We start from the raw sequence: 14948 nt of genomic DNA, 5'->3' as shown, positions 1-14948 counted from the left end.
AGTATCTAACAGATATCTACAAAACATTATATCCTAAAACAAAAGCATATACCTTCTCAGCACCTCATGGTACCTTCTCCAAAATTGATCATATAATTGGTCACAAAAGAAGCCTCAGCAGATACAAAAATATTGAGATTGTCCCATGCATCCTATCAGATCACCATGGACTGAGGCTGATCGTCAATAGCAAAATAATAGAAAGCCAACATTCACATGGAAACTGAACAACACTCTTCTCAATGATACCTTGGTCAAGGAAGGAATGAAGAAAGAAATTAATGATTTTTTAGAGTTTAATAAAAATGAAGCCACAACATACCCAAACTTATGGGACACAATGAAAGCATTTCTAAGAGAAAAACTCATACCTCTGAGTGCCTCCAAAAAGAAACTAGAGAGAGCACACACAGCAGCTTGACAATACACCTAAAAACTCTAGAACAAAAGGAAGCAAATTCATCCAAAAGGAGTAGACGGCAGGAAATTATCAAACTCAGGGGCAAAATCAACCAAGTGGAAACAAGAAGAACTATTCAAAGAATCAACCAAACAAGGAACTGGTCCTTTGAGAAAATCAACAAGATAGATAAACACTTAGCCAGATTCACTAGAGGGCACAGGGAAAGCGTCCTAATTAACAAAATCAGAAATGAAAAGTGAGACATAACAACAGATCCTGAAGAAATCCAAAACACCATCAGATCCTTCTACAAAAGCCTATACTCAAAATAATTAGAAAACCTGGATGAAATGGACAAGTTTATAGACAGATACCAGGTACCAAACTTAAATCAAGATCAGGTTAATTTTCTTTTTTGTTTAATTTTTAATATTTTTATTACATATTTTCCTCAATTACATTTCCAATGCTATCCCAAAAGTCCCCCATACCACCCCCCACTTACCTACCCACCCATTCCCATTCTTTTGGCCCTGGCATTCCCCTATATTGGGGCATATAAAGTTTGCAAGTCCAATGGGCCTCTCTTTCCATTGATGGCCGACTAGGCCATCTTTCGATACATATGTAGCAAGAGACAAGAGCTCCGGGGTTCTGGTTAGTACATCATGTTGTTCCAACAATAGGGTTGCAGATCCCTTTAGCTCCTTGGGTACTTTCTCTAGCTTCTCCATTGGGAGCCCTGTGATCCATCAAATAGCTGACAGTGAGCATCCACTTCTGTGTTTGTTTGGCCCCGGCATAGTTTCACAAGAGACAGCTATATCTGGATCCTTTCAGCAAAATCTTGCTAGTGTATGCAATGGTGTCAGCGTTTAGAAGCTGATTATGGAATGGATCCCTGGATACAGCAGTCTCTAGATGGTCCATCCTTTCATTACAGCTCCAAACTTTGTCTCTATAACTCTTTCCATGGGTGTTTTGTTCCCAATTTTAAGAAGGGGCACAGTGTCCACACTTTGGTCTTCATTCTTCTTGAGTTTCATGCGTTTAGCAAATTGTATCTTATATCTTGGGCATACTAAGTTTTGGGCTAATATCCACTTACCAGTGAATACATATTGTGTGAGTTCTTTTGTGATTGTGTTACTTCACTCAAGATGATGCCCTCCAGGTCCATCCATTTGGCTAGGAATTTCATAAATTCATTCTTTTTAATAGCTGAGTAGTACTCCATTGTGTAAATGTACCATAATTTTTGTATCCATTCCTCTGTTGAGGGACATCTGGGTTCTTTCCAGCTTCTGGCTATTATAAATAGGGCTGCTATGAACATAGTGGAGCATGTGTCCTTCTTACCGGTTGGGACATCTTCTGGATATATGCCCAGGAGAGGTATTGGTGGATCCTCCGGTAGTACTATGTCCAATTTTCTGAGGAACCGCCAGACTGATTTCCAGAGTGGTTGTACAAGCTTGCAATCCCATCAACAATGGAGGAGTGTTCCTCTTTCTCCACATCCTCGCCAGCATCTGCTGTCACCTGAATTTTTGATCTTAGCCATTCTGAATGGTGTGAGGTAGAATCTCAGGGTTGTTTTGATTTGCATTTCCCTGATGATTCGGGATGTTGAACATTTTTTCAGGTGCTTCTCTGCCATTCGGTATTCCTCAGGTGAGAATTCTTTGTTCAGTTCTGAGCCCCATTTTTTAATGGGGTTATTTGACTTTCTGGAGTCCACCTTCTTGAGTTCTTTATATATATTGGATATTAGTCCCTTATCTGATTTAGGATAAGTGAAGATCCTTTCCCAATCTGTTGGTGGTTTTTTTGTCTTATTGATGGTGTCTTTAGCCTTGCAGAAGCTTTGCAGTTTCATGAGGTCCCACTTGTCAATTCTCGATCTTACAGCACAAGCCATTACTGTTCTATTAAGGAATTTTTCCCCTGTGCCCATATCTTCAAGGCTTTTCCCCACTTTCTCCTCTATAAGTTTCAGTGTCTCTGGTTTTATGTGTAGTTCCTTGATCCACTTAGACTTGACCTTAGTACAAGGAGATAGGAATGGATCGATTCTCATTCTTCTACATGTTAACAACCAGTTGTGCCAGCACCATTTGTTGAAAATGCTGTCTTTCTTCCACTGGATGTTTTTAGCTCCCTTGTCGAAGATCAAGTGACCGCAGGTTAATTTTTAAACAATCCTATATCCACTAAAAAAAAATAGAAGCAGTCATTAATAGTCTCCCAACCAAAAAAAGCCCAGGACCAGATGGGTTTAGTGCAGAGTTCTATCAGACCTTCAAAGAAGATCTAATCCCAGTTCTTCACAAACTATTCCACAAAATAGAAACAGAAGGTATTCTACCGAACTCATTCTATGAAGCCACAATTACCCTGATACCTAAACCACAAAAAGACCCAACAAGATAGAGAACTTCAGACCAATTTCCCTTATAAATATCGATGCAAAAATCCTCAATAAAGTTCTCGCTAACTGAATCCAAGAAGACATCAAAACAATCATCGATCCTGACCAAGTAGGTTTCATCCCAAGGATGCAGGGATGGCTCAATATACAGAAATCCATCAATGTAATCCACTATATAAACAAACTCAAAGACAAAAACCACATGATCACCTCCTTAGATGCTGAGAAGGCTTTTGAAAAATCCAACAACCATTCATGATAAAAGTCTTGGAAAGATCAGGAATTCAAGGCCCATACCTAAACATGATAAAAGCAATCTACAGCAAAAGAGTAGCCAATATCAAAGTAAATGGTGAGAAGCGGGAAGCAATCCCTCTAAAATCAGGGACTAGACAAAGCTGCCCACTTTCTCCCTACCTAATCAACATTGTACTTGAAGTCCTAGCCAGAGCAATTCTACAACAAAAGGAGATCAAGGGGATACAAATTGGAAAGGAAGAAGTCAAAATATCACTTTTTGCAGATGATATGGTAGTATATAAGTGACCCTAAAAATTCCACCAGAAAACTCCTAAACGTGATAAACAGCTTCACTGAAGTAGCTGGATATAAAGTTAACTCAAACAAGTCAATGGCCCTTCTGTACACAAAGGATAAACAGGCTGAAAAAGAAATTAGGGAAACAACACCCTTCTCAATAGTCACAAATAATATAAAATACCTTGGTGTGACTCTAACTAAGGAAGTGAAAGATCTGTATGATAAGAACTTCAAGTGTCTGAAGAAAGAAATCGAAGAAGATCTCAGAAGATGGAAAGATCTCCTGTGCTCATAGATTGGCAGGATCAATATAGTAAAAATGGCTATCTTGCCAAAGGCAATCTACAGATTCAATGCAATTCCCATCAAAATTCCAACTGAATTCTTCAACAAATTAGAAAAGGCAATCTCCTCATCTGGAATAACAAAAAACCTAGGATAGCAAAAACTCTTTCAAGGATAAAAGAACCTCTGGTGGAGTCACCATGCCTGACCTAAAGCTTTACTACAGAGTAATTGTGATAAAACTGCATGGTACTGGTATAGTGACAGACATGTAGATCAATGGAATAGAATTGAAGACCCAGAAATGAACCCACACACCTATGGTCACTTGATCTTCGACAAGGGGGCTAAAACCATCCAGTGGAAGAAAGACAGTATTTTCAACAAATGGTCCCAGCACAACTGGTGGTTATCATGTAGAAGAATGTGAATCGATCCATTCCTATCTCCTTGTACTAAGGTCAAATCTAAGTGGATCAAGGAACTCCACATAAAACCAGAGACACTGAAACTTATAGAGGAGAAAGAGGGGAAAAGCCTTGAAGATATGGGTACAGGGGAAAATTCCTGAATAGAACAGCAATGGCGGTTGCCCGGACGGCGCATGCTCCAGCTCAGGCGGGCCGCTTGGCTCACCTAAGCCAGTCTTGCCTGTGTGCGTGGCTTTTGAGGAGCCTGGCGAATGGGTTGCAAGAACCTGGCAATAGGGGTTGGGAGGCAGCGGCCTCCAGGAGGCACAGTGCCAGCACTGCAGCCCTGGCCTCACGTCTGACATTAACAGTGCGCCCTGCCACAAACCGAGCCGGGGCCCCAGCCAATGGGCGCCGTGCTGCGAGTGACCACGCCCACCGCCCCCTCGCAAGTAAAAGGAGTCTCTGGCCTGGGCTCGCTGGCTACTGGCTTCTGATTGGCTGGGACGAACAGTGGCTGCAGCAGGCAAGGCCAGTGTTCTTGTACTTGGGTGGTGACCAGAAGCCAGCAGGACTGGAAGCACACCCGCATCTCGGAAGACTCTTCAAGAAATCACAATGTCAACCAACACAGACCTTTCTCTCTCTTCATACGATGAAGGTCATGGGTCTAAGTTTATTCGGAAAGCTAAGGAGACACCGTTTGTCCCCATTGGTATGGCAGGCTTTGCAGCGATTGTTGCCTATGGGTTGTACAAGCTGAAGAGCAGAGGAAATACAAAGATGTCCATTCACTTGATCCACATGCGTGTAACAGCCCAGGGCTTTGTTGTGGGGGTCATGACTCTTGGTATGGGCTACTCCATGTATCAGGAATTCTGGGCCAATCCTAAGCCTAAGCCTTAGAAGAGCTGGTGCCATGGGAAGTGCTTGCTTTAGTTAGACGTTTCATATTGAGGTTACGTGTTTGTATCTACAATAAATAACATGTGGGTTTAGACAAAAAAAAAAAAAAAGAACAGCAATGGTTTGTGCTCTAAGATTGAGAATTGACAAATGGGACCTCATGAAACTGCAAAGCTTCTGTAAGGCAAAAGACACCATCAATAAGACAAAAAGGCCACCAACAGATTGGGAAAGGATCTTTACCTATCCTAAATCAGATAGGGGACTAATATCCAATATATATAAAGAACTCAAGAAGGTGGACTCCAGAAAATCAAATAACCCCATTAAAAAATGGGGCTCAGAACTAAACAAAGAATTCTCACCTGAGGAATACCGAATGGCTGAGAAGCAACTGAAAAAATGTTCAGCATCCTTAATCATCAGGGAAATGCAAATCAAAACAACCCTGAGATTCCACCTCACACCAGTCAGAATGGCTAAGATCAACAATTCAGGTGACAGCAGATGCTGGCGAGGATGTGGAGAAAGAGGAACACTCCTCCATTGTTGGTGGGATTGCAAGCTTGTACAACCACTCTGGAAATCAGTCTGGCAGTTCCTCAGAAAATTGGACATAGTACTACCGGAGGATCCCTCAATACCTCTCCTGGGCATATATTCAGAAGATGTTCCAACCGGTAAGAAAGACACATGCTCCACTATGTTTATAGCAGCCTTATTTATAATAGCCAGAAGCTGGAAAGAACCCAGATGCCCCTCAACAAAGAAATGGATACAGAAAATGTGGTACATTTACAATATGGAGTACTACTCAGCTATTAAAAACAATGAATTTATGAAATTCCTAGGCAAATGGATGGACCTGGAGGCCATCATCCTGACTGAGGTAACCCAATCACAAAAGAACTCACAAAATATGTACTCACTGATAAGTGGATATTAGCCCAGAAACTTAGAATACCCAAGATATAAGATACAATTTGCTAAACACATGAAACTGAAGAAGAACAAAGACCAAAGTGAGGACACTTTGCCCCTTCTTAGAATTGGGAACAAAACACCCATGGAAGGAGTTACAGAGACACAGTTTGGAGCTGAGATGAAAGAATGGACCATCTAGAGACTGCCATATCCAGGGATCCATCCCATAATCAGCTTCCAAACGCTGACGCCATTGCATACACTAGCAAGATTTTGCTGAAAGGACCCAGATATAGCTGTCTCTTGTGAGACTATGCCGGGGCCTAACAAACACGGAAGTGGATGCTCACAGTCAGCTATTGGATGTATCACAGGGCTCCCAATGCAGGAGCTAGAGAAAGTACCCAAGGAGCGAAAGGGATCTGCACAGATATAGGTGGAACAACAATATGAACTAACCAGTACCCCCTGGAGCTCGTGTCTCTAGCTGCATATGAATCAGAAGATGGCTTAGTCAACCATCAGTGGAAAGAGAGGCCCATTGGTCGTGCAAACTTTATATGCCTCAGTACAGGGGAATGCCAGGGCCAAGAAGTGGGAGTGGGTGGGTGGGGGAGTGGGTGGGTGAGCGTGTGGGGGACTTTTGGGATAGCATTGGAAATGTAAATGAAATAAATACCTAATAATAAAAAAGAAAAAGAAAAAAGAAAATCTCACTGTGGAAGCATTTACATGTCACAGTGTCTCGCACAATATACCATTTTGTCCACACTCATTTGTTTAAAAAGGTTCATTGTAATGAATTGTTAGTCTGGTACTAGTCCTCTGGCTTCTGCTATACTATCAAATCTGGAACCTCAGTGGGACACCTCTCAGGTATTCTGTCGTTGTCCAGAGTCATGCACATACTGTGGGGATTTTGTTGTTGTTGTTTTGTTTTGGATTTTGGTTTTTTTGGGGGCGGGGGTTCGAGACAGAGTTTCTCTGTGTAGCCCTGGCTGTCCTGGAACTCACTCTGTAGACCAGGCTGGCCTCGAACTCAGAAATCCACCTGCCTCTGCCTCCCGCATGCTGGGATTAAAGGCGTGCACCACCACGCCCGGCTTGTTTTTTGTTTTTTAATCTATAAGACTGGCTCATTCATGCACTCCACCAGCTCATGGATGAGTCACCTGTCATGGTGGTTCATTTTAAATATATGGGTGTGTGCCTGAGAGGTATTTAAAAAGGTCAGTCTGCCAGCTCTCCCACACACACACCACTGGGGCAAGACTTCCTGTTCTCATGACCCCAGCAGGTGCCTGCTCTTGCACTTAGCTCACCTCAAGTGGCGAGGGCCAAAGGGAGAGGAAGGAATCTATAGCCTCTTCAATGTCACTGAACTGTTCTACATTTCTAATGGTCCCAAAGGAAGACTTCATTGCAAATTTTATTGCTTGTCAGTTGTTAATAGTATGTCCTTAGGGGCTGTAGAGATAGCTCAGTAGTGAAGAATAATTGATCTTACAGAAAATCAAGATTCAGTACACAGTTCATGATCAAATCATCTCTGTTTTCCCAATACAGGCTATATGAGGGGAAGACCCCTGTCCTGGTTATCACAGAGCCAGACATGATCAAGCAGGTGCTAGTGAAAGAATGTTATTCCATCTTCACAAATCGGCAGGTAGGTATTTCATTTTCAAAATGTAAACATTGTGCATACTGGACAGATTTTATCTAGGAATGCATATATGCATGCAATAACAATTACTGAAAAAGGTGAATGAATACGAAAAAGAGAAGGAAGAGGTATTTGTAAAAGTCTAATGTTGTGATTATAATCTCAGAAATGAAAAAATTAAAATGTGAGCATTCAATTATAATTTTACTATGAAAATTTGGAGATGTTTTCCAGTAATAGATTAACCTTGCTCCTGGTTCATGCTTCAATACCAACAAACAAAGGACCCCACACATAAACATTTTACAATGAAACTCTTATGAAGTCACCATAATTTGCCAACAAAGTACAGGAGTGCTATGTGTCTTCCTGCTATTGTGTTGGGGATCAGGGGAGGTCAAACTTCCTGAAGGAAAATTAATCAGAGACAAATGAAACACTCCTTTAAATAGTTTGCAGCAATAGCCTCTAGCAATTGCTTAAAGAGGACTGAACTTGCTGTCTAATCAGGTATTCATGGTGGTCACTTCTCCAGGGAGAAGTGAAGATATGACACTTATCTGCAAAAAAGATAAACAAGCAGGATCACAGAGAAGAAGTCAGTAGTTCATTTTGCAGCTTTGCTGTCTCAGGACAAGGACAGGTCTCTATTGTCTCATTTTTATGTCACCTCATATTTCCCAAGGAAAACTGGTACTCATAACTAAGGTTAAGGTTAGTTTTTTTTCTGATCTCCTTCAGTTTTTCCTAGGATAGATAGATAGATAGATAGATAGATAGATAGATAGATAGATAGATAGATAGATAGATAGATATAGATATAGATATATGTGTGTGTGTGTATATATGTATATGTATATACATATACATATATATACACATATATATATGCATATGTATATATGTGTATATTTTAAACATGTGTTTAAGTTTTATTAGTGTCAGTGCTTGTATTCAAACCCAGCTTTCCCAGTTTTCTTTGATAACAGAGCTAAGAATTTATCTGTTAGCATCATTAAACTACATACCTTTTTATATACACAGCGTAGCATGACAGTTTTGTACATTTTAATGAAATTACAATTATATGATTTATTTTTCTCCTGCTCACTCCCCTCATAATCCCACCTAAACTCTCTTCAAATTAACACATTCCTCTTCTTCCATTCTTTTTCGTTTTCTTTCTTTTTTTCAAACAGTGACAATATATGCTATTCTGTGATTCACTCTGTAGATCATGCTTAACTCAGACTCATGTAACTCACCCTGCCTTTGCTTTTCATGTATCAAAATGAAAGATGTATGACTCTTTAACTAGCTACACAGAAATGCAGATGAAAAGATACATAGGTACAACTTGCTTAGGCTGTTCAATGTTGGCAGCATATGTGTGTTTCTAGGGATGGTTATTCAGTATTCAACAACCAATCAGTGGACGTATCTCAGAAAAAGACTAATTCTCCCTTTCTAGCTCTTCATCTAGGAGTTGCACCACTAACATTTTCCCTCACATCACCATTTGATGATACTGTTCAGGTCTTGTTTAGGCAACGATGTTGTTGATGTTTCTTTATTATTATTATTATTTTTTTTTTGCAATTGCATTAGAATCTCTTTATTCAAACTTGAGTTTGGTATCCTCGCCCACCCTGACACAGCAAGAAGGTGGAGACCTGAGCCTAGTTTTAGGCAAGCATTTACAGATGCAAGAAGGGGGTATCTAGCCTGGTACACATCTGCTGGGGGCCCATGATGGCCATTTTTTTTAACTTTTACAGTTTTTTATTTAAAGCTTTTACAAAACTATTTTTTTAAGGAGCAAATTTCGGTTTACAGTAAACAAAAGGAAGGGTATAGAGATGTCCCTACTCCCACATTTACAGCATCCCCCATTGTAACATCCTTTACCACAGGCGCATCAGCTAGTACAAATGAGCAGACAACAGCGTCTAGTTTACATTAGGGCTCACTCTTTGTGTTAAGCATTGATTTCTTCTTTCTCTATTGCAGTGTTTCTCAACCTATGCGTTACGACCCCCTTAGGGGTCGAACAACCCTTTCACGTGGGTCTCATATCAGATTTTTACGTTACAGTTCATAACAGCAAACTTAAAGTTACAAAGTAGCAGCAAAAATAATTTTATGGTTGGGGGTCACCACAATACCAGGAACTGTATTAAATGTTTGTAGCATTAGGATGGTAGAGATCAACTACTCTATTGGTCTTGTTTTCAATTCTACTGACTTTTTTTTTATTTTACTTTATTACTTTATTTTACTATTTTAATTATACAGAGATGGGGAGGGGAGCACTTACCTATATTGAGTTCATTTACTACTTCTAACTCCAAATACATTTTTTTTGATATTTAACTTTTTTCTTTTTCTTTATGTTTCTTTCTTTTTCTTTTTTTATTAGATATTTTCTTCATTTCCATTTCCAATGCTATCCCAAAAGTCCCCCATACCCTCCCCCACCCACTCCCACTTCTTGGCCCTGGCGTTCCCCTGTACTGAGGCATATAAATTTTGCACGACCAATGGGCCTCTCTTTCCACTGATGGCCAACTAGGCCATCTTCTAATACATATGCAGCTAGAGACATGAGCTCCAGGGGGTACTGGTTAGTTCATAATGTTGTTCTACCTATAGGGTTGCAGATCCCTTTAGCTCCTTGGGTACTTTCTCTAGCTCCTCCATTGGGGGCCCTCTGTTCCATCCAATACTGACTGTGAGCATCCACTTCTGTGTTTGCTAGGCCCCAGAATAGCCTCACAAGAGACAGCTATATCAGGGTCTTTTCAGCAAAATCTTGCTAGTGTATGCAATGGTGTCAGCGTTTGGAGGCTGATTATGGGATGGATTGGGGTGACAATTTTTAAAGGGGTGGGGAGGGGTTTGAAAATGTGGTTAGACATAAGAAAGCTATCTTAAGCATTTGTCTGTCATCCAGTCTCTGTGTGCTTTGAAATTCAAGGCTTAACTGATGTCCTGACTGGATCTGCCTGAAAGTCTGGATGAACTGAGGTCATCAGAAATCAGCAGCTATTCCTGCTTATTTATTTATTTATTTATTTATTTATTTATTTATTTATTTATTTATTATATGTAAGTACACTGTAGCTGACTTCAGATGCACCAGAAGAGGGCGTCAGATCTCATTATGGGTGGAGGTGAGCCACCACCTGGTTGCTGGGAATTGAACTCAGGACCTTTGGGAGAACAGTCAGTGCTCTTAACTGCTGAGCCATCTCTCCAGCCCCCAATACTGCCAAATTTATAACCACCTTCACTTTAATAATTAAAACAACTCAAATCAATTAAAACATTTTAAACAATTTTTAGTATTTGTTCATATAGGGGTTCTCTCTATCACCATGTCTTTGTTTCCCACATTTGAGACCAAAGACTTGGATTTCTTTATTCTTCCGTGTATACTTAAAAACACTTAAATAATTACCACTATTTCTCCCTTCTATCCTTAAAACAATGCAATTTCCTTTTTACTTCCCTTCTACAGAGATTAGTATCTGTAGATATGTAATTATATCCCCTTTATCTTTATGTTTTTAACTTCAAATAAATTCACTTGTATTTTAGGTATGAGACTGTTTTCTGGATAATTTATGAATGAGTACTCCTCTAAGCTATTCCAGAATTCCCAGACATTCCAAGAATCTGGTGGCTTGTAAAGCACTTCTTAAATCTCCATCATTCCTCTATTCCTATTTTATTTAGGCTTGCTCTCTGTGGCCTGCCCTATCCCAGCAGGAGGTCTCAGCTTCCTGACCTAACCTCTCCACAACAGCCCAGAACCTGAAAGAGCATCCAGCTGAATAACTATCCTGTCACCCATGTCCCTGGGACAACCTGAGTTGTGCTAGCCTTAAGCCACAAACCCTAGAATCATGCATGCCAAACTAGCACAAACCCCTTTCTTAGTTCCAAATCTGTGCAGATTTGCTTGGCTGAGAAACCAATATGGAGTGTTTTACATTCAGGAACCTCAAATTAATTTTTTATTAATTAATTTTTTTCTTTTACACTCCATATTTTATTCCCCCATCCTGATCTACCCTCTGACTGTTCCAATTAATTTTTAAAAGTGAGTTCTTTCCCAATGGATGGGACACCATCAGTAATATTAAAATGGCTGCTCTAGACCCAGTTGCTCTGCCTGAGAAAAGTGCATGACAGAGAGGCACAACTTGCAAAGGAGCAGGAAGAGTATTTCCCAGAGGGCTTCTCAACTGGGTCTAGAGCAGGCAACATTGAATATAGAAATTAATAAGTAGTACCCTGGAATTCTCTGCGGGGGGTGGGGGGGTAGATTCTAGCAGAATGGAAGTTAAGCAGCTGCCCAGCTACTATGCTGCATAAAAATATTAAAATATAAAAGTAGTGTGTTTGTCCATCATTTGGGAACACAAATCATTGAGGTGGGTAACAAAGCCCTCACTGGAATTTATTAATTAAATATTAATACTACACTGAGTGGCCTACAATCCCAGTGGGACCTCTACTCTCTTGTCACCTCTCCTCCACTTTGTTCAGACTCCTGAACTATACAGGTAAGATTCCCTTCCTCCATCCATATTCTCTGCTCTTTGAGACCTCTGAACCAAGCCAATCTCCTACCTGCCTCTTCATTTTAAAAGGCAGTTTTCCTCAAGAGAAAATCATATTGAAGTGAAGAATGTAAAAGAAAATGTTGCTACAATATCAGAGAGTTGTACTTTGAGGTATTTTACATATTTTACTTTATTCATCACATGTGTGTGCTTGAGTATATGGATGTGCATAGTATGTGCGCAGGTGGTCACAAAGACCAAAAGAGGGCATCAGATACCAAGAATTGTAATCACTGGTAGTTGTGAACCTCCAAATAGCTCCTCTGCAAGAGGAGCAAGTATTTTTTTTATTTTTTTAATTAGGTATTTTCTTCACTTACATTTCCAGTGCTATCCCAAAAGTCCCCCATACCCTCCCACCCAACCCCCCAACCAACCCACCCCCACTTCTAGGCCCTGGCGTTCTCCTGTACTGAGGCATATAAAGTTTGCACGAACAAAGGGCCTCTCTTTCCACTGATGGCCAACTAGGCCATCTTCTGATACATATGCAGCTAGAGTCAAGAGCTCCGGGGTACTGGTTAGTTCATATTGTTGTTCCACCTATAGGGTTGCAGATCCCTTTAGCTCCTTGGGTGCTTTCTCTAGCTCCTCCATTGGGGGCCCTGTGATCCATCCAATAGCTGACTGTGAGCATCCACTTCTGTGTTTGCTAGGCCCAGGCATAGCCTCACAAGAGACAGCTATTTATCAGGGTCCTTTCAGCAAAATCTTGCTAGTGTATGCAATGGTGTCAGTGTTTGGAGGCTGATTATGGGGTAGATCCCCGGGTATGGCAGTCTCTAGATGGTCCATCCTTTCATCTCAGAGGAGCAAGTATTCTTAACAAGTGAGCCACTGATCCTGTCCCAGATTGAGGCACTTTTGTTGATAGACTTGCAAAAACTATGTCATCTTTTTTCTCTATTTCTGTGACTTCTTTTTAATTAAACTTATTTTTTATTTTTTATTAGATATTTTCTTTATTTCCCTTTCAAATGTTAGCCCCTTTCCTAGTTTCCCTCATCCTGAAGAGGGTTGCTAACAATGTCCACCAGGGTCCTCTGCAAGAAGAGCAAGTGTTCTTAACCACTGAGCCACCTGTCTAGTCCCAGTATGAGGAACTTTTGTTGAGAGAGTTGCAAAAAAACCTGCCATCTAGAAGAGGGATGTGTGTGTATATATATATTTGCCCCCTTTCACTATTTTGGTTACCTTAACAGTTGTAGGTAACCAAAATAGTGAAAGGGGGCAAAAATCTATTTTTCTTTGTATTGTAGCCTCTTGGTCCAGCTGGAATTTTGACACATAGTGTCGCAAGAAGTAAGAATGAAGAATGGAAGAGAATTCGATCATTATTGTCTCCAACCTTCACCAGTGGGAAACTGAAGGAGGTAAGAAATAAAAGGATATTTGGTTACAGATGTGATCAATTCTACCTCAGGACAGGAAACAGTAACATATTCTTTAAAGATATGTTCCTTTGTCCTTGACATTGCTAAGAATGCTCCTTTTTTTTTCTTTTTTGGTGTTCTTACAGTTTTCCCTGTTTTTGGTGTTTGTTTCAGGGTAGGGTGGTCTTACACCTTTGTTAAAATGTGACTCTCTTTTCACAATTGCAAAAGTCTTGTTATTTGGGAAACTCACATGTTGACATTTACCAACAAAGTGTGTCATATTTTGTACTTAGATGTTTCCCATCATCCAACACTATGGAGATGTGCTGGTGAATAATATGAGTCTGGAAGTAGAGAAACCCAAGCCCATTGCCGTGAGAGAGTGAGTAGTGATGCATGTATTGGCTGCAAGCTCTGTCACTTCTGGAGACCTCCCATACTTTTCAAGTACCTAAAATTATTCCAACACAGAATAAGGAAAAAGTTATGATTACCCTGCTGTGAACCATGTATTAAGAAACGCCTCCCAGATTTACTTGGGAGAACCTCCCTCTTGTTTACATGAAACAAAATTAGATTAACCGCTTTTGTCTCTTATTTTAGAAAACAAACTCCATAATTTAGAAAGAAAGGTGAAAATTTAGGTAAGCCACAGCTGTCAATATTAGGAAATGTGAGAGGAGAATATATGAGGTTCGTGAGAAACATTAGTTTGGCATGAGTATGATAGTCTATAACTTTGAACAATCTAAAATTCAAGTTTTACTGAGTGTCTTAGAAAAATGCCAACAAAACCCAAGTTCCTCTACCTCTGTTTAATCGATCTGAAGAGGGATGACATTCTGGCATTGCGGGGGATAGTAAAATCATGTGGAATTTTGAAGATACCACAGTAGTCAATCATACTGCACACAAATTGTCCTATAGCTCAGGAGCTGTATTGGTCACATACTAAACCCCCTGTCTCTCTACTCAGCATTTTTGGTGCCTACAGCTTGGATGTGATAATTCACACCTCATTTGGAGTGAAGGTGGATTCCCTCAACAATCCTCGGGACCCTTTTTTGAACAACGTCAGGAAGCTGTTTGTACTTAGCTTTTCCAATCCATTCATTTTCTCTATGGGTATGTAGTCTATTTTCCAACTATCTTAAGATCTTAGTCTTACTGTATTCAGCATACAAAGTACAATACTCTTCATAACATATTCATGCACAATTAATTCTCCCCCCTTCTGGCTTTCACCACTATATGATCTGGTTCTATTATCCCCCTTTGTACTTTCATATAACATGTCATTACCCATCACTGCTACATACTTTGTTGTTTGGGGATAATTTTATTATATAATCATGTGATTTCTGTCTTTGAGCCATCAC

General features: G+C 40.2%; 1 protein-coding gene and 1 pseudogene across 1 annotated transcript in view; both read left to right on the top strand.

The window, feature by feature from the left end:
• The window catches only part of LOC110294097 (cytochrome P450 3A13-like), a 110280-nt gene that overhangs the window by 28155 nt on the left and 67177 nt on the right, over window positions 1-14948 (top strand). Inside the window, exons 4-7 of the mRNA XM_085837370.1 lie at window positions 7466-7565; window positions 13453-13566; window positions 13863-13951; window positions 14546-14694. Of these exons, the coding sequence (XP_085693496.1) occupies window positions 7466-7565; window positions 13453-13566; window positions 13863-13951; window positions 14546-14694 (452 nt within the window). The remainder of the gene's footprint in view (window positions 1-7465; window positions 7566-13452; window positions 13567-13862; window positions 13952-14545; window positions 14695-14948) is intronic.
• LOC147005396 (HIG1 domain family member 1A, mitochondrial pseudogene) lies at window positions 4662-5076 on the top strand (annotated as a pseudogene).

Source organism: Mus caroli, unplaced genomic scaffold (assembly GCF_978045245.1).
Source record: "Mus caroli unplaced genomic scaffold, Mus_caroli_1 scaffold_4, whole genome shotgun sequence".
NCBI classification, from domain to species: Eukaryota; Metazoa; Chordata; class Mammalia; order Rodentia; family Muridae; genus Mus; species Mus caroli.
Note: the sequence above shows the minus strand (reverse complement) of the source record. Positions and strands in the feature narration are given on the sequence as shown.